This window comes from Scyliorhinus torazame, chromosome 6 (assembly GCF_047496885.1).
Source record: "Scyliorhinus torazame isolate Kashiwa2021f chromosome 6, sScyTor2.1, whole genome shotgun sequence".
NCBI classification, from domain to species: Eukaryota; Metazoa; Chordata; class Chondrichthyes; order Carcharhiniformes; family Scyliorhinidae; genus Scyliorhinus; species Scyliorhinus torazame.
In genome coordinates this window covers 142,332,878-142,353,826 of record NC_092712.1, presented here as the reverse complement: position 1 = coordinate 142,353,826, position 20,949 = coordinate 142,332,878, and the positions used below count along the sequence as shown (strand labels likewise).

General features: G+C 44.3%; 1 protein-coding gene across 1 annotated transcript in view; it reads left to right on the top strand.

Annotated features, from left to right (window-relative positions):
* Positions 1-20,949, top strand: part of LOC140425041 (polycystin-1-like protein 1) — a 543,547-nt gene that overhangs the window by 222,438 nt on the left and 300,160 nt on the right. The window contains exons 24-25 of the mRNA XM_072508831.1: positions 2,735-3,142; positions 17,419-17,568. Of these exons, the coding sequence (XP_072364932.1) occupies positions 2,735-3,142; positions 17,419-17,568 (558 nt within the window). The remainder of the gene's footprint in view (positions 1-2,734; positions 3,143-17,418; positions 17,569-20,949) is intronic.

Here is a 20,949-nt window from a genome sequence, read left to right as displayed (position 1 = left end):
ATAGACCTTTAGATCCCACTAATGAATCAAGTGGTTGGGCAATCATCAACTGTGGCCTGCAAATTCAAGCTTCCTGGGTTTTCACTCCAAACATCAAGCCCCACCATCCCTTAGTTAAGGAACAAACCAGCATTATCCACACTGCAAACAGATAGAGAGTCTGAGAGAATATCCTAAATCAAGCAAGTAATTCACTGCAGTTAAAACGGCACTCAGACAGATTGCTAAAGGAAAAAACCTTGGGCTGGATTCTCCGATTTTGATGACATGTCCTGACGCTGGTGCGAACGGTGGCGTTTTACGACCGAAAGTTTGGCGCAAATGGCTACTGATCCTCCGTTTTCTGGGAGCTTGCAGTCCAGCAGCGAAGAGCACCCGGCTCTAGTTGCTGAGATGGCCCAGAGAATTGCCGGATCCGTGTCTGCGCATGGCGGCGGATTGTAGCAGCTGCGCCGTGCGGCCCCTTTGGCTGGCTCGCAGGCTCCGGACCACCCCCCCAACAGGGCCCTCCCCCGACTGGCGGCGCTGGACTGAGTCCGCAGCCATCACGCCGAGTGCCCGACGGATAATGGAACATGTTACCGACGCCATTGGAATCTTGACCGGTGGGTGGCGGAGCGTCCTGAGGGCGTCGATATGGCGTGCGGCATACTTCTGGAGTATGCCGCTTTAGAGGGGGCAGAGTATCGCGAAAGTGGCGCCGCCCCCGATTTCGTCGGCAACGGGTATTCTCCGGCCGATTGTCGAACGTGATTTTGGCGTCTGCGACCGGAGAATCCCGCCTCTTGTCTTGCTTTTTCCTCATTTTATTCATTTAGTTGCTCTAGTCTCAGAATTTCATGAAACCCTTCCAACTCAAAAATGTATGGAAGGGTGGATGAAATTTGCTGAACCTGCCTTTGCCAAAAGAGGACTGATGCAAGTTTTTCATCATTGTTCATCCTATTCGGTGTATTGGATTATACTGGAAAGAATGTAATCAGTGCCCCTGTTGATCTGCTTAACAGCTTTCACTCCTGCCTTTCACACTTCCAGAGCCTAACTCTCACTGACACCATCCATAGAGACACGCTCAACTTTCCCATATGAAGATGACACCCAGTTATACCATCACACAATTTATTTGAACCTCTTTACCAATTCATTATTGACTGACAAATTGCAGACAAGTCAGAAAAGTCTTTTGGGGCGGAACCGACAAATTGAATATTTGTAATTTCTCCTAATCCCCCCAAAACCTTGATGCCTGCACCTTTTCTCTTACTTATGACGAATGTGATATAAAATAGTTACTTTAGAGATACTAGTTAATGTAATGTAGAAATAAGCCACTTTGATTCTGGCAGTTAGGGAGAAAGGGATTTGAGACTGCATGGAAAAAGCAGGAAGAGGTGTGTCTATGAGAGTGATGCTGCATTGATAGGGGTCAGAGAAAGGAATTGGAAGTGAGCCAATCAGAATAGATCAAACAGGTCAGGAGGGATATAGGCTGACCTATGGGCGTCGAGTATGTGAAACTTGATACCATTTGAATTGATTTGCAGAGATCCCTTTGTTTCTTTGTTCATTCGCTTTCTGGGATATAGGCAACTGGATGTCTCTTATATTTCTATGAAATGAATCAAGCTTGCAAGCTAAATAAATAACTTCTTTTTACGTGCGAATCCATCTCAACTTTTATTGAGGCCAGACTGACAGAGAAAGAAATTTGGGAATCAACACTTACGGTATTTCAGAAATGCTAATTGTCGCACACCAATGAGTAGTTTGTTTCTGGCTATCTAAGCAGTAGGAGGTTAACTTTTGTCAAGTTTCAGGTGCTTATAATCCAGTAGTACCCCGAGATATACCGAAAGCGAACTACATTAGGCACCTGGTTAAAAGACTAGTGGAAATAGCTGAAAATGCTGTAATGATGTAAATTTTAAACAGTAGGACTGTGTTAATCATTAAGTAAAGATGAATACTTACAAACCAACCCCGAAAGCAGAAGATGCATATATTTTTCATTGCATTTTCAGACTCTTGTTTACATCGGGCAGCACGGTAGCACAGTGGTTAGCACAGTTGCTTCACAGCTACAGGGTCCCAGGTTCAATTCCCGGCTTGGGTCACTGTCTGTGCGGAATCTACACGTTCTCCCCGTGTCTGCGTGGGTTACCTCCGGGTGCTGCGGTTTCCCCCCACAGTCCAAGATGTGCAGTTCAGGTGGATTGTCCATGCTAAATTGCCCTTCGTGTCCAAAAAGGTTACGTGCGGTTACTGGGTTATGGGGATAGGGTGGAGGCGTGGACTTAAGTGGGGTGCTCTTTCCAAGGGCCGGTGCAAACTCGATTTGCACTGCAAATTCTCTGATTCTATGATCTGTTGGTTTCATTTTAAAAGACCTGTTTAGTGACAAAATCTGTGATTTACTTCATTATTGCTAATAATATGTGTAATATGTGATTTTCAAAATAGAGGTGAAGAAAAACTGGTCACTACTTTTCAAAGAAATTCAGCTAATTCTGTATTTAAAGTTTAGTCCATTTTGCCGTTCACTCATACTGCTTTAATATTACGTGCAATAAAAACAAAATGCTGGACATACAAGGCCATATTCTGCAAGATTAAATCTGTTTCTGTCCACAGATGCTGCCAGACCTGCAGAGTATTCCCAGCATTTTGTATTTGTTTAAGATTTCCAGCATCTGCAATAGTTTGCTCTCATATTAATTTTACTTTTGTTTTGCAGTTCCGTTCTGTAAACTGGTGGCAGACAATTTACAGTCAAGTTTATATGGGTCTATTGTGACTGCTCCACCTGCATCTGATGTGACATCCAGCAGACAGATAACATTGAGTCCTGCTACTACTAGTACCGACACTCAAAGAGTCCGGTCTACAGCCAGTCGTATCAGCAACGGCACTCTTGATGCTTGGATTGGCCCAGTTGGTCAGAATGACAGTGTCATTAGCACTGCTACATTTTCAACTCCTCCTGTTATTCCAGTCAATACCTCCACAGATAGTGCAACAAACAGAATAGTAAGAACCACTACTTCACAAGATCCATACCCATTTCCAATTCCTGAAGAGCAGATCTTCAGTGGAAGGCCTCGTGCTAGGCTTCCACGAACTACAAAGTCAGCAAATGCCTCAGGTAAATCTTGTAAAACTCACAATCTTGTGTGTGTGCTTAAGTGTTTATGTACATACAAGTAGGGTGGCATGTGGCGTAGTGGTTAGCACTGGGACTGCGGCGCTGAGGACCCGGGTTCTATTCCTGGCCCTGGCTCACTGTCCGTGTGGAGTTTGCACATTCTCCCCATGTCTGCGTGCGTTTCACCCCCACAACCCAAAGATGGGCAGGTTAGGTGGATTGGCCATGCTAAATTGCCGCTTAATTGGGAAAATAAAATAATTGGGTACTCTAAACTTATTTTTAAAAATGTATATACAAGTAAAACTGTGCATGATGTGGGTTTCCTTTTTATAGTTACAGCAGAATGCATTATTGAATTTGTTGAATTTGCCTCCTCCAAAGATCTTTAAACATAGTAGCATGTTCATCTTGGAGATCATTCAGGGCTAGTTGCTTTGATGTATCCTCAATGATCAGCAATTTGTAGCAATACACCATCATGACTCGCATCCTTTCTTCCTCTCAGTCCAGACCTACTGCTGTTTTACTTGGAGGCAAATACAAGTTTTAATAAGAAAAATAGTGTTCACAGGCAAGTAAAGGTGGCATGGTAGCACAGTAGTTAGCATTGTTGCTTCACAGCGCCAGGGACCCGGGTTCGATTCCCGGCTTGGGTCACTGTGCAGACTCTGAGCGTTCTCCCTGTGTCTGCGTGGGTTTCCTCCCAGTTCTCTGGTTTTCTCCCACAGTCCAAAGATGTGCAGGTTAAGTGCATTAGTCACACTAAAGGTTAGGTGGGGTTGCTGGGTTACGGGGATAGGGTGGAGTTGTGGCCTTAGGTAGGGTGCTCTTTCAGGGGCCAGTGTAGACTCGATGGGCCGACTGGCCTCCTTCTGCACTGTAAATCCTATGAGTCTTTGCAGCACTATGTTTAAGGGGTGTTGTGTATTGTTTTGTAAGGTGGAATACCTATACAATGTCAAGTTGCAGCAAGTTGACCCTATGTACTGATTATTCCAGATTTTCATAATCTGATTAAATGGAGGAAATCAGTCTTGCCTCTGTATAGTAAAACCCTGATTACCCATTAAACATAGACTACACATCTGGTGCATAAACTGGAAATTGACATAAGCAAATGTCTAAATTTCACAGTTGTTCCCATTGGAGTGCACTGGATTTTCCACTTCCCTGCATCCATCCTCTCCAACAGTACCTATAATTGTTCCTCTTGCTGAGAAGTTTAGGTAGTGCTAACGTGATTGATCTTCTGTCTATCTTCACATTGTTCTTACCTTGTGATTCCAAGTAATTCCAGTCAATGGCCAACTAACAACTTGAGAGATGTGATAGAGCATGTTTCCCTAATATTAGCCATGGGCTCAACTTATTGGAATGTGCAGTCCTGTTGCCAGCTCCACAGTGCTTATTTTCTGCACCCAATACATTGGAGATGCAAGCCAGAAGATCAGCTATGCAATGCAAACTGGCTGGGGGACTGTTGTTGACTTGCTCTCATGCTGAATATTTTGTAAGTAAACAAAAAAGTGCTAGAAGCTGACTTCCACTTGGATTGTTGAGAATATTAATAATATTACAGAGAGACACTGACAGTCAGGGACCTATACACGGACGGCAGGATCGCAACAATGGACAAACTGACAGAGAAATTCCAGCTAGCCAGGGAGAACGAGCTAAGGTACCTGCAACTCAAAAACTTCCTACGAAAGGAGACAAGGATGTATCCACAACCGCCACGACAGACATTACTGGAAGAGTCACTGGACACAAGCATCCTAAATAAAGGGAACTGTAGCGGCATGTATGACCAACTGGTAGAAAGGGCCGACACCGTACTGGACGCAACAAGAAAGAAATGGGAGGAAGACCTGGGGATTGAAATAGGGTGGGGACTCTGGAGCGAAGAACTGCATAGGGTCAACTCCACCTCCACGTGCGCAAGGCTCAGCCTGACGCAACTAAAAGTGGTACATAGAGCCCACTTAACAAGAACCCGTATGAGTAGATTCTTCCCGGAGGTGGAGGATAGATGTGAACGGTGCCAAGGAGGCCCGGCCAACCACGCCCACATATTCTGGTCTTGCCTCAGACTTGTGGGGTACTGGACAGCCTTCTTCGAGGCAATGCCCAAAGTGGTGGGGATGAGTGTGGAGACATATCCGAAAGTGGTGGTCTTCGGGTTATCAGACCAGCCAGATCTATTCCTGGGTAGGAGGGCGGACGCCCGTGCCTTTGCCTCCCTGATCGCCCACCGTAGAATCCTGTTCGGCTGCCGGTCAGCAGCACCACCAAATCTGCAGACTGGCTGTCCGACCTCTCAGAATCTCTCCAAATGGAGAAAATCAAATTCACTACCCGAGGGTCAGACGACGGCTTCCACAGAACGTGGGAGCCATTCACCCAATTGTTCCGGGACCTGTTTGTGGCCAACAAACAAGCAGAAGAATAGCCAAGTAGCCAAGAATCAGGGGAAAGGCGAACCACAGGAGAAGGGGAGGGGGGGGAAGGGGGCAGAAAGGGGGGGAGGGGCAAGAAGAGAGAGGAGACAGGGAACAATAGAGGGGAACCAGTGAGGTGGGGGGGGGGAGAGGCAAGGGAATGACAGCCGGAAGGAGGGCACGGGAAACGATAACAAACTTGGCATCTACAGGAGCAGAGAACAAGGAAAATCCAGGCGAAAGACAGGATGAACGGCTGAAGCGGAGGTGATCGCGAGACGACGACGGCAGCGAAAACCGTCTGGGAGAAGCAAGCGACAACACCAACACCAGATCCATTTGCGTATTGCCCTCTGTAATTGTTCCCCCGGCGCCCAAATGTATATGTACCCCCCCCCAGTTCCCCCCCCCCCCCACAAACAGGTGCCTATTTATGTGCTAAAAACAATATTGCCAATTGTACAGAGCTGCTGTTGTTGAGCTAGCACATAATACCCTACCAGTTATTTTATTCTAACTTTTCTTTTTGTTGTTTGTTTTGTTTTTTGTGCGTGTTCCCTTCTCTTCGATGTGTGTATATATATATATATATATATATATGTATTCTATTTTGTGTGCATAACGGTAAATATACTTTGTTCAAAAACCTAATAAAACACATTTATAAAAAATAATATTACAGAGAGATTTTACTGGGAAACAATTTTTTCAAGTAACTTCAAAATGGCCAGTTGAATTTTCAAACTGAAAGCACCCAAATAATACAACACCCGATACTGGAAATCTGAAGTATACATTAAAAAAGCTGGGCATGAATTTTGCACGCATTGGCACAAAATGTGTTTCCATCTATGAGTGGCCTCAGGAATCAATTTCACACTGGCTAGCCAATTAATGGCCAATGTGACGTTGCAAGGGCCTGGAGATGGTAATAGGTGGGTTGGAGTTCACTCAGTTCGATAGCTGATACACAGTTGTCCAAATGCAAAAGACTGAATCCAAAAGAGAAAATGCTGGAAAATCTCAGCAGGTCTGGCAGCATCTGTAGGGAGAGAAAAGAGCTAACGTTTTGAGTCCAGATGACCCTTTGCCAAAGCTAAAAGACATAGACAGTGGGAGATATTTATGTCTTTTAGCTTTGACAAAGGGTCATCTGGACTCGAAACGTTAGCTCTTTTCTCTCCCTACAGATGCTGCCAAACCTGCTGAGATTTTCTAGCTTTTTCTCTATTGGTTTCAGACTCCAGCATCCGTAGTAATTTGCTTTTATCCAGCAAAAAACTGAATGTTTATTGAATGGTTTTCAGGTACTCAGCAAAACAGAAAAGAAAGAAAATAAACACAGCTCTTCTTTGAGCCTAACTTTAGACATAGTATTTCCCAATTTAAACCTGGATAGGTAATCAGTTTCCCGGGAAAACTCAACAAAATGGCCGGGATTCTCTGTGTGGGAGACCGGGGTGGGATTCTCCGTCGCCAGACGCCGCAATCATGTTCGCCGATCGGACAGAGAGTGGGCTCCAACGCTGAAACCGGAGCAGGCGCCGATTTGACGCCGGTCAACCATGTTCCGCCTTCTCCGAAATGGCGTCATCGTGCCGTGCACTGTTGCAATGTCATTGACGCATCACCAGCTGGCCCACTCGCTGTTCAGTATTGGGTTAAGAGACATTGCAATTAGTTGTCTCATTTATGTTAAGTATCCATTAATTGACACATATGTAAAGGGGCTTCAGGTGGCCTCTGCCAGGTGATGTATAGTGAGAGATTTGTGCAAAGGCTGTTGGAAGGAAATAAATGTGTGTTTGTGAAAAAGGAACAGAACTTTAGACTCTTCATATCACAGCAACTAAAACGTCTAACAATTGGTAGCAGAGGATGGTTGCTGTGTAAATGTGAAGGGTTGAAAGATACAACTTTTCCAGATCAAACCAAGGAGTGAGTGAGAAAAAAAAAGGGATATATGGCTGAACCGAGGATAAAGATGGCTGGATATGACTATCCTCCCTTATTTTCTGAAAGGGAATCGTACGACCAATGAAGAAGTGCAGTAGTTATGTGGACTAAGGTAACTGCTTTGGGAAAGAGAAAACAAGGTATGGCATTGGCTCTTTCTCTACCATATGGCAGTAAAATCCAAAACAACGTGCTTTCTGAGCTGGAATTGGAAGAGTTAGACTCAGAAGAAGGTTTGGAGACTTTATTACATTATATGGATAAGATTTATAAGAAAGATGATTTGTTAAGTGCGTATGAAGCATCGTCGGATTTTGATAAGTTCCAGAAAATGGAGGATATCTCCATGGAAGACTATATAATGGAATTTGGCAGTCTATATAAAAGGCTGCAGAAACACAACCTGGATTCTCCACAGTCTATGTTGGCCTTTAAATTACTTGACTGTGCTAGAGTGAGCAACATGGATAGACTCCTGGTTTTGACAAGAGTTCAGTTTATTGATAAGGATACCTTATTCGAACAGATGACAAAAGCTTTACAAAGGTTTCTGTGGAAACATTCGATTCCGATGGCTCTGATGACCCAAATAGGTCAGCCTGCAATAAGGCAGAATATGGAAGATACAGTACTAACAGGATGGCGAAATCATATGGCTACGAAAAGGGCTCAAGACTATAGAAGGAGACCGAGACAAGGAAATTATGAAGACAGAAACAGTTAGAACCTACAATAGGAAGATGAACCCCAGAAATGCAAGGGGCATGATAAATTGATGTTTTCAATGTGACTCTCAATACCATTATGCTTTCAGCTGTCCAACACGTTATAATAGAGTGTTTGAAGCGACACATGACACAGAAGAGTCAGAAGAGGAAAAAGATAATGACCAGAAAGAAGGCATTGTCCTATTGACAAGCAGTTTTACGCCGGTAATGAGGGTGTTGGTTGCAGAATCCTTCACCTGTGCTGTATTGGACAATGGCTGCACATCTACTGTGTGTGGAATTGACTGGTTAAAATGTTACCTGGACTCTTTGAATGCTGAAAACCGTAACAAGGTTAAAGAATTTGAAAGTTCCACAAGTTTCAGGTTTGGGGATTATAATACTCTGAAGTCGCTGAAAAGAGTAGTGATCCCTTGCAATATTGCCGGAGTGAATCATTTCATTAGCACGGATGTTGTATCAAGTAAGATACCTTTGCTTCTGAGCAGACCGTCGATGAAGAAAGCACACATGAAAATGAAGAAAGCACACATGAAACTGGATATGGAACAGGATAAGGCAACAGTTTTTGGAAAGACAGTGGACTTACAATTTACACAGTCGGGACACTATTGTATTCCATTACTGACAAATAATATTTCAAGTACAGTGGTTAAGGATGTGTTAATGGCAGTTGAAAATGGGACTTTAGCTGATAAAAAAGCTTGTAGTATTAAAACTGCATAGGCAATTTGCACATCCGTCTCCTCGGAGGCTGAAAAATGTATTAAAGGATGCAGGGGTAAGGGATGACAACTATACTAAACTGATAGTACAGGTTAGTAACCGCTGTGAAGTTTGTAGGAAGTACAGAAGGACACCAGCACGACCGATAGTAACCCTACCTTTGGCCAGGGATTTTAACGACATTGTGGCCATGGACCTTAAGATCTGAGATAAGCAAATAATATATTTATTTAGCATTTTGTAGATTTAGCAACCAGATTTTGTCAATCAACGATTGTATGAAGTAAAGTAAAGAGAGTAATTCTGGATCAAATCGTGGAAAAATGGATAGGGACAGGAATGGGTCCACCGGCAAAATTCCTCATGGACAATGGTGGAGAATTTGCTCATGATGAGTTTAGGGAAATGTGTGAAAACATGAATATCAGAGTTATGAATACGGCTGCAGAAAGCCCATTTAGTAATGGTGTCTGTGAAAGAAATCATGCTGTCATCGATGACATGCTACGGAAAATTTTGGCAGATCGACCAAATTGCAGCTAAATTCAGCTTTAGCATGGGCAGTACATGCAAAGAATTCATTGCAGATGGTTGGGGGCTATAGTCCTTATCAATTAGTGTTTGGTAGAAATCCTAAAATTCCGTCCATTTTGGATGATCAGCCTCCAACTTGGGAGGGCCTACAATTAGCTCTGGTTTTGCTGAACATTTAAATGCATTACATAGCAGTAGAAAAGCTTTTTTGGACGCAGAAGTCTCTGAAAGAATTCGCAGAGCTTTAAGACATAACGTACGGCCATCAGATGCCGTTTTTCAGCAAGGAGGCATGGTATACTACAAGAGAGACAATTCTAATGAATGGAAAGTCCCAGGGAAGATCATAGGCATAGATGGCAAAACAATTATTTTGCAACGTGGTAATCAAACTGTTAGGGTACGTTCATCAAGGATAATAGGTATAGTTTACAAATTTTCAAATTTAGACAGAGCAGACAGACATGACGAGGAACCAGAGTCATCTGGTACGCATGTGTTACAGAACTATGAGGACCAATTAACTGATATAGACAGGGTTTCTGTGGAGGGACACAACACTTCTGACAAATTAGAACAGGCCATTTTTCCGGAAGGGCAACTGCCAAAAGTTGGTACAAAAGTGACATACTTGCCTGAAGGGTCTAGACAATGGAAGGATGCAACTGTTATTAGTAGAGCAGGGAAGGCCACTGGAAAGTATAAACATTGGTTGAATGTACAGCATTCAGGGGAAGGAGTCAAGACAATGGATTGGGAAAACGAAGTTCAAAAATGGATGGCACAGAAAAGCAGTGCCAGTTCAGATTGTACATCGGATAGTGAACAGGTCCGCAGGAAAAGGTCGAGAACTATTGAAAGGACATCCCACAGCAGAAGGGAAAGATCAAGCAGTAGCAGTACAGAACGAGATACCAGGCGGGAGAGGGGACGTTATCAAGTTTATCAAGATCTCGGAACATGAGTAAGACTACGAATACTAATAGGAGTAGAAGCCCACAAGCACGTGAAATTTTGGTGGCTTCAAATAAATTAGATGAAAAAGTTATCAAAGAAGCTAAACAGCAAGAATTGCATCGTTGGAGTAAATTTGGGGTATACACGGAAGTACCGGATAGGGGACAAAGAGCTCTATCCCACAGATGGATTTGCACGGAAAAGGTTCTTCCGGATGGATATAATAAGGCAAAGGCCAGGCTTGTGGCAAGGGGATTTGAAGAAAACTTAGAAGATCAGGATTTAAGGGTAGATTCACCTACAGCAGGAAAGGTTATTTTAAAGATCGTCTTTGCTCTCTTAGCCACAAAGGCATGGGAATGCAAATCTATAGATATAAAAGCTGCCTTTTTGCAGGGGCATCCGCTCCAGAGAGTCATTTTTCTCCATCCTGCTAAAGAAGCAGCTAACACAGAAGGGGTACTCTGGAAGTTGAACAAATGTGTATATGGATTAAATGATGCATCTAGAGTCTGGTATTTTTCGGTAAGGTCAGTTTTGTTAAAGTTAGGCTGTTGCCAGTTGAAAGCAGAACCTGCAATTTTTACTGGCACTATAAAGGAAATCTTTCTGGCATTTGTATGATGCATGTTGATGATTTTATGTGGGGTAGAACTAGTGATTTTGAAGCTATTGTAATCTCTGGTTTGAGGAAAGAATTCCGGGTTGGAAGTCAGACTTCCGGTGCATTTAAATATATTGGACTGGAAATCGGACATATTAAGTTAGGGGCAACTTTACATCAGCAATCTTATTTGGAAAGCATCAGCCCAATGGCAATTAGTCGTGGCCGCGTTTCACAAAAAGACGCAATAGTTTCAAAGATAGAAAAAGCGCAACTGCGAATTTTAATTGGGCAACTGAACTGGTTAAGTCGATAGACTAGACCGGACGTGATTTTTGATGTCTTAGAGGGAGTACAAAAATGAATGATCCCAAAATGGAAGACATAATAAGAGAGAATAAAGAGTTGGTCAAACTAAAAATACAGGAGTGTGTTTTGAGGTTCTCTGTTTTAGGTGGCCTTAGGCACTTGAAACTCATACTTTATAGTGATGCGTCCTATGCAAATTTATGTGATGGGGTTTCAAGCGCAGGAGGTTTTATAATTTTCCTTTTGGGGAACAATGGTAAATGTTGCCCGCTTGTGTGGGAAACAAAGAAAATAAGGAGAGTGGTAAAAAGCACTTTGGCTGCTGAGACGTTAAGCCTTGTAGAGGTGGTGGATATGGCCTTTTATAGGAGTATGATATTGACAGAAATTTTGGGATTAGGGGATTTGGGTAATATACCTATTGACTGTCACATTGACAATAAATCCCTGTGGGAAATGTGCACTCTACAAAAAGTGTCAATGAAAAGAGGTTCCGGATAGACATCGCAAGTTTGAAGCAGATGTTGGACAGAGGGGAAATAACAAAAACAGCTTTCAACTGTCAGACTGTTTTACGAAAAGAGGGGCGAGTTCACAGAAACTTTTCGATATTATTAATGAAGGGCGCTTGTTTCTGTGACTGTTTTTGTTTTTCTTTCTCGTCCAAACAAATAAAAAAAGGGGGGGGGAAATCATGTGTGTGTTTTTGAGTTTCTTGAAATTTTGTTTTCACCTAATTATAATTTTTTTCTCCAAGGAAGGGGAGACTGTTAAGTAGTGGGTTAAGAGACATTGCAATTAGTTGTCTCATTTATGTTAAGTATCCATTAATTGATACTGATGTGTAAAGTGGCTTCAGGTGGCCTCTGCCAGGTGATGTATAGTTAGAGTTTTGTGCAAAGGCTGTTGGAATGAAATAAATGTGTGTTTGTGAAAAAGGAACCGAACTTTAGACTCTTCATATCACAGCAACTAAAACGTCTAATACTCGCGATGCTTTGCCGCCGACTGGCCGAGTTCCTGACGGCGCAGGACACATGTGGTCTCAGCCGTGCGGGAATCCGGCGTGGCAGCTGTGGACTGTATCCGGCGCCACCACAATTGGCCGAGATTGTGCCGCTGGCCCGGGGAGCTTCTGCGAGGGGGGGCGGGGGGGACTGGTGGGGATTGGCCAGGGGGTGGGCTGTGGGGTCGCGGATGCCGGGTTGGGTCTGCGCACGGCCGACGCCATGTTGTACGGCACGACCGCTGCAGGTCGTCGGTGGTGCGCATGCGCGGTCCGGGACCCGGCCATTCTCCGGCCGATTTCTGCGGGAGGCGGGCATTTCACCCAGCGCCAGTGCTAGCCCCTCACCGGTTCCAGAATCGGTGATGGTTTGATGCCGATTTTTTGGTCATAAAAGACCACCAATGCTCTGCTGCTGCCAGGACTTGGCCCCTGAAACGGAGAATCCAGCCCTATTTTCCTCTGCCAGAGGGGAATTGCTACTAATCTGTGCTCCTGCTGGGCAGGATACATAGGTAGTGCATTGTGGGGGGAGGATGGCCCTTGGATGGACTTTGGGGGAGTTACCCCCTTGGCCCACCGCGAGGTCCACCACATCAGGTTCATGATCGGTGATACCTGTAGTGAATCCTGCCCACGTGATTCTCGTTCTAGAGGTTCAGAGAATCATGCTGGCCCAGAGGTTCTCGTACCTGGCCCGCTAAGTCATTTGCATTTTCCTGCTGGCACATGGGCAAACCCTGATCCCGCTACCAGGAGGGGGTTCGGAACATTGCGATTGGATCAGTGCCTGGTGCTGATCCCGCTTTTTCTGCACGTCTGATTCTCCGCCGGGTAGGGGACCCTGAAACTGACTGTGGGGGTGGAGAATCCAGCCCAGTATATAACAACAAGTCATTACCAGTACAGGTTCTCATCCAAGCCAAAATTCAATCTAAATCAGGGGGTTCATAGAGTCCAAAATCAGCAACAAGCACACACCATATTCTTCACTCTCCAAGTCATCATCCTTGCATTTGCCAAATTAGCTACCACCCCAGCAGGACTCCGTGCTCTGCTTTTACCATCTAGCAAGGGTCTAAGGCTGATCCTCTTTGCACTGATTCCTGATGTGGGTTTTCCACCTGTCTTCCCTGTGACTTCCGGGTTGACGCCACCTTGGTAGGGCAAAACTCTGTCAATAAACTGGAGAGGTGTACTTTACCTGAATGCTCGTAATATTCGGAATAAGGTAAATGAGTTGATGGCGCAAATCATCAAGAATGACTATGATTTAGTGGCCATTACTGAAACATGGTTAAAGGATGGTCATAACTGGGAGTTAAATATCCAAGGGTATCAAATTATTCGGAAGGACAGAGTGGATGGTAAGGGAGGTGGTGTAGCTCTGTTATTTAAGGATGACATCCGGGCAACAGTAAGGGATGACATCGGTGCTCTGGAGGATAAGGTTGAATCCATTTGGGTGGAAATCAGGAATAGTAAGGCGAAAAAGTCACTGATAGGAGTAGTCTATTGGCCACCAAATAGTAACATTATGGTGGGGCAGGCAATAAACAAAGAAATAACGGATGTATGTAGAAATGGTACAGCAGTTATCATGGGAGATTTTAATCTACATGTCGATTGGTTTAACCAGGTCGGTCAAGGCAACCTTGAGGAGGAGTTTATAGAATGTATCCGCGATAGTTTCCTAGAACAGTATGTAATGGAACCTACGAGGGAACAAGCGGTCCTAGATCTGGTCCTGTGTAATGAGACAGGATTGATTCATGATCTCATAGTTAGGGATCCTCTCGGAAGGAGCGATCACAATATGGTGGAATTTAAAATACAGATGGAGGGTGAGAAGGTAAAATCAAACACTAGTGTTTTGTGCTTAAACAAAGGAGATTACAATGGGATGAGGGAAGAACTAGCTAAGGTAGACTGGGAGCAAAGACTTCATGGTGAAACAGTTGAGGAATCGTGGAGAACCTTCCAAGTGATTTTTCACAGTGCTCAGCAAAGGTTTATACCAACAAAAAGGAAGGACGGTAGAAAGAGGGAAAATCGACCGTGGATATCTAAGGAAATAAGGGAGAGTATCAAATTGAAGGAAAAAACATACAAAGTGGCAAAGATTAGTGGGAGACTCGAGGACTGGGAAAGCTTTAGGGGACAACAGAAAGATACTAAAAAAGCGATAAAGAAGAGTAAGATAGATTATGAGAGTAAAGTTGCTCAGAATATAAAAACTGATAGTAAAGGTTTCGACTAATATATAAAACAAAAAAGAGTGGCTAAGGTAAATATTGGTCCTTTCGAGGATGAGAAGGGAGATTTAATAATGGGTGATGAGGAAATGGCTGAGGAACTGAACAGGTTTTTTGGGTCGATCTTCACAGTGGAAGACACATAACATCCCAGTGACTGATAGAAATGAGGCTATGACAGGTGAGGACCTTGAGAGGAATTGTTATCACCAAGGAGGTAGTGATGGGCAAGCTAATGGGGCTAAAGGTAGACAAGTCTCCTGGCCCTGATGGAATGCATCCCAGAATGCTAAAAGAGATGGCTAGGAAAATTGCAAATGCACCAGTGATAATTTACCAAAATTCACTCGACTCTGGGGTGGTCCCGGCGGATTGGAAATTAGCAAACGTGACACCACTTTTTTAAAAAGGAGGTGGGCAGAAAGCGGGTAATCATAGGCCAGTGAGCTTAACTTCGATAGTAGGGAAGATGCTGGAATCTATCATCAAGGAAGAAATAGCGAGGCATCTGGATGGAAATTGTCCCATTGGGCAGACGCAGCATGGGTTCATAAAGGGCAGGTCGTGCCTAACTAATTTAGTGGAATTTTTTGAGGACATTACCAGTGCGGTAGATAACAGGGAGCCAATGGATGTGGTATATCTGGATTTCCAGAAAGCCTTTGACAAGGTGCCACACAAAAGGTTGCTGCATAAGATAAAGATGCATGGCATTAAGGGGAAAGTAGTAGCATGGATAGAGGATTGGTTAATTAATAGAAAGCAAAGAATGGGGATTAATGGGTGTTTCTCTGGTTGGCAAACAGTAGCTAGTGGTGTCCCTCAGGGATCAGTGTTGGGCCCACAATTGTTCACAATTTACATCGATGATTTGGAGTTGGGGGCCAAGTGCAATGTGTCCAAGTTTGCAGACGACACTAAGATGAGTGGTAAAGCAAAAAGTGCAGAGGATACTGGAAGTCTGCAGAGGGATTTGGATAGGCCAAGTGAATGGGCTCGGGTCTGGCAGGTGGAATACAATGTTGACAAATGTGAGGTTATCCATATTGGTAGGAATAACAGCAAAAGGGATTATTATTTAAATGATAAAATATTAAAACATGCTGATTTGCAGAGAGACCTGGGTATGCTAGTGCATGAGTCGCAAAAAGGTGGTTTACAGGTGCAACAGTTGATTAAGAAGGCAAATGGAATTTTGTCCTTCATTGCTAGAGGGATGAAGTTTAAGACTAGGGAGGTTATGTTGCAATTGTATAAGGTGTTAGTGAGGCCACACCTGGAGTATTGTGTTCAGTTTTGGTCTCCTTACTTGAGAAAGGACGTACTGGCACTGGAGGGTGTGCAGAGGAGATTCACTAGGTTAATCCCAGAGCTGAAGGGGTTGGATTACGAGGAGAGGTTGAGTATACTGGGACTGTACTCGTTGGAATTTAGAAGGATGAGGGGGGATCTTATAGAAACATATAAAATTATGAAGGGAATAGATAGGATAGATGCGGGTAGGTTGTTTCCACTGGCGGGTGAAAGCAGAACGAGGGGGCATAGCCCCAAAATAAGGGGAAGTAGATTTAGGACTGAGTTTAGGAGGAACATCTTCACCCAAAGGGTTGTGAATCTATGGAATTCCTTGCCCAGTGAAGCAGGAGAGGCTCCTTCTTTAAATGTTTTTAAGATAAAGACAGATAGTTTTTTGAAGAATAAAGGGATTAAGGGTTATGGTGCTTTTGCCGGAAAGTGGAGCTGAGTCCACAAAAGATCAGCCATGATCTCATTGAATGGCGGAGCAGGTTCGAGGGGCCAGATGGCCTACTCCTGCTCCTAGTTCTTATGTTCTTATGTTCTTAATCTGAGAAGAGTACCACTCTTCCAGCACCCAGCCTCTGGGTACACCACACGAGATAATGTGAAACATACTCTGGCAAAGGCTCAGTACTGCTGGGAAGGGTGGGTGTGGAGAAAAGGAAAGCTGTGAGCTGGCACTTCTAATGTGCTCCCTCAGAGGGACAGATAGGATGTGGAGCTGTTTTAGGGAGCTTCAGACCTGTTTTAAATTTAAAAAAAAATAATAATAATAAATTGCAATGGAAAAACGTAGCAAAGTGTGTCTGGGCAGCACATTCAAACACAACCCTCAGTCTCCAGGCACCTTTTAATATCATTTCAGCCCTGATGTTTCATCCCATCCTGGATCGAGGTTTCAGCAAAAACGTGTAGTCTGCCTGGCCAGTTGACCTGCCCGCCACCCATAAAAGCAGACTGGCCATGTAAAATTGAGGTCATTTGGCCTCCTTAATGGGCTAAATTGCCTGCTTGATTGTCGGCAGGCACGCTTCTGACTCTCGTGTACGCCTACCAACTGAAATATCGCATGATGATGTCGCACATGTGCCTGACATCCATTCACATGATTTCACGTGTTTCCAGGTCGGGTGCAAGCCTGCCTGAGGAATGTAAAGTTCTAATCCTGGAAATACATGTCAGGACTGACAGCGTCTGGGGACAAAGAAAACCATTGACCATTTCAAGTCGTGACCTTGCATAAGAACCATCCAAATAACATTTCTGTGTTTCAGTCCGTATTTTATCCACTTCTCAATTTGTTCTGATAAATAGATAAGGTTTTGGAAATGCTTCACTTACTGCAGTTACTGTAAACCTATTGGCTACTTAACAAGAAAACTCTTAATTTATAAATAAAAGCTCAGTGATTTACACTCTTGTATCTCAAAATGAGTAAGTTTGTGTCATTGCTATTTTTAGATGTTACTGAAACTCTGAATACAACCAGCAGTCAGAACTTCTCTTCTGATTCTGAGAGATTGCAGATCTCAGCAATACCTTTAATTGCTTTTCCCAGTATAAATGGATCACAGCTCGACATCTCAGAGGGTGAAGTCACTGAAAGGGGAGGTAAAGTAGAAGTAATAAATGCAAATTATTATTTTGGACAATGAAAGGTTTCCTTTATTAAATTGGTAATTTGATCCTATGTTCACATGAAAAGCAGAACTGTACAATTTTAGTCTGATATTTAAGTATACATAACTTTTTTTGCGGGGAAAATGTCATAGCATTCATTTTAATGGATTGTGTCAACCTTTTGTCTGTTCTTGATTGACTGAATTCACTTGATAATTGGGAAGCCGCCTGAAGACTCATGACAAACTCCTCAACATTGATTCTGCTCCTTTCCATGGCCACTGCCTCAGGCAGAACTAAACTTATTGATCTCACCATCCTATTTGAAGCTTGTGACTTTATGATAGTGACATTTAAAAGGCATCTTGACAAATACATAAATAGGATGGGAATAGAGGGATACGGACACAGGAAGTGTAGATTTTAATTTAGACGGGCAGCATGGTCGACACAGGCTTGGAGGGCTGAAGGGCCTGTTCCTGTGCTGTACCTTTCTTTGTTCTTTGTTCTTGTCTTTTGAGCCCACATCCCCTGACTGGCACTACCATATCATTGCCCCCCTGGCTTACCCCATCTGTTGCTAAAACAGATCCATGCTTTTAGTACTGCCAGACATGATTATTCCCACAATGTCCTGGCCAACCACCCAGTTTCTACCCTTCATGAATTTAAACTCATCCAAAACCTTGCTGCCTATCCCATAACTCACATTCATCCATCACTTCTGTCCTCGATGACCTGCATTGTCTCAGGATCTCCAAATACCTCTATTTTAAAATTCTCATCCACATGCTCAGCCCCTTCTATGGCCTCATTTTTCTTATTTCTGTAACCCTCCTCCAGTCCTCAGGAACCCTTGCTTTTCCGCACCTCTGGCCTTTTGCCCCACTACCTTCACCCCACCATTGGAGGCTGTGTCTTTAGATATGTGGGCCTTCAGCTCACAGAATCACAGAATAATACAGCGCAGAAGAGGCCTTTCAGCCCATCGAGCCTGCACCCATGCATGAAGAACACCTGACCTGCATATCTAATCCCATTTGCCAGCATTTGGCCCAGAGCCTTGAATTTAATGACTTGCCATGTGCTCATCCAGGTACTTTTTGAAGGATGTGAGGCAACCCGTCCCTACCACCCTCCCAGGCAGTGCATTCCAGACTATCCCCACACTCTGGGTAAAAAGGTTTTTCCTCACAACTCCCCTAAACCTCCTGGCCCTCACTTTGAACCTTTGTCACCTTGTAACTGAACCTTCAACGAAGGGGAGCAGCTGCTTCTTATCCACCCTGTCCATGCCCCTCATACCATAATAATGATCTTTATTATTGTCACAAGTCGGCTTACATTAACACTGCAATTGGATTTGGATTTTTAAAAATAAATGTAGAGTACCCAATTCATTTTTTCCCAAATTAAGGGGCAATTGAGCGTGGCCAATCCACCTACCCTGCACGTCTTTGGGTTGTGGGGGTGAACGCCACGCAAACACGGGAAGAATGTGCAAACTCCACATGGGGATTTTGTTGATTGTCACGTGTACCGAGGCACAGTGAAAAGTATTTTTCTGCGAGCAGCTGAACAAATCATTAGTACATGAAAATAAAATAAAATAAAAGAAAGTACATAATAGGGCAACACAATATACGCAATGTAACTACATAAACACCGCATCGCGTGAAGCATAGAGGAGTGTAGTGTTAATCAGATCAGTCCATAGAGGGTCGTTTAGGAGTCTGGTAACAGCAGGGAAGAAGCTGTTTTTGAGTCTGTTCGTGCGTGTTCTCAGACTTTTGTATCTCCTGCCCGATGGAAGAAGTTGGAAGAGTGAGTAAGCCGGGTGGGAGAGGTCATTAATTATGCTGCCCGCTTTCCCCAGGCAGCGGGAGGTGTAGATAGAGTCAATGGATGGGAAGCAGGTTCATGTGATGGACTGGGCTGTGTTCACGACTCTTTGGAGTTTCTTGCGGTCTTGGGCCGAGCAGTTGCCATATCAGGCAGTGATGCAGCCAGATAGGCTGCCTTCTCTGGTGCATATGTAAAAGGTGGTAAGAGTTAATGTGGACATGCCAAATTTCATTTGTTTCCTGAGGACGTATAGGCTCTGTTGTGCAGTCTTGTTGGTAGCGTTGACATGGGTGGACCAGGACAGATTTTTGGAAATGTGTACCCCTTGGAATTTGAAACTGCTAACCATCTCCACCACGGCACCGTTGATGCTGACAGGGGTGTGTACAGTACTTTGCTTCCTGAAGTTAATGACCAGCTCTTTAGTTTTGCTGGCGTTGAGGGATAGATTGTTGTCGCTGCACCACTCCACTAGGTTCTCTATCTCGCTCCTGTATTCTGACTCATCGTTATTTGAAATCCGGCCACTATGGTTGTATCGTCAGCAAACTTGTAGATGGAGCTGGAACCAAATTTTGCCACGCAGTCGTATGTGTACAGGGAGTAGAGTAGGGGGCTAAGTACGCAGCCTTGCAGGGCCCCGGTATTGAGGACAAATTGTGGAGGAGGTGTTGTTGTTTATTCTTACTGATTGTGGTCTGTGGGTCAGAAAGTTGAGGATCCAGTTGCAGAGTGAGCAGCCAAATCCGAGATTTTGGAGCTTCGATATGAGTTTGGCTGGGATTATTGTGTTGAAGACGGAGCTGTAGTCAATAAATAGAAGTCTAATGTAGGAGTCCTTATTGTCGAGATGCTCTAGGGATGAGTGTTGGGCTAGGGAGATGGTGTCTGCTGTGGACCGGTTGTGGCAGTTTGCGAATTGCAGTGGATCAAGGCGTCCTGGGAATATGGAGGTGATGCGCTTCATGATCAACCTCTCGAAGCACTTCATTACGATTGATGTCGGGGCCACCGGACGGTAGTCATTGACGCATGTTGCCGGTTCTTCTTTGGCACCGGTATGATGGTGGTCTTCTTGAAGCAGGTGGGGACCTCGGAGCGGAGTAGGGATGGATTAAAGATGTCCGTGAACACATCTGCCAGCTGGTCCGTGCAGGCTCTGAGTGCATGACCAGGGATCCCGTCCGGGCCTGTCACCTTCCGATTCACTTTCAGGAAGTCCAATCTGACTTTGGAAGCAGTGATGGCGGGTATAGGTGTGTTGTGGGCTGCTGGGGCACTCGACAGCAGATCATTGGTTTCCTGCTCGAACCGAGCATAGAATGCTTTGAGTTCATCGGGGAGGGATGCGCTGCTATGTTGTTTAGGCCTTGCCACAACCACCGAGAGTCTGTAACACTAGTCTGTGACTCTAGCTTGGTCTGATATTCCCTCTTGGCATCTCGGATGGCTTTGCGGAGGTCGTACCGGGATTTCTTCTGTAGGTCAGTTACTGACCTATACAATATAGGTCATATAGCAATAAAT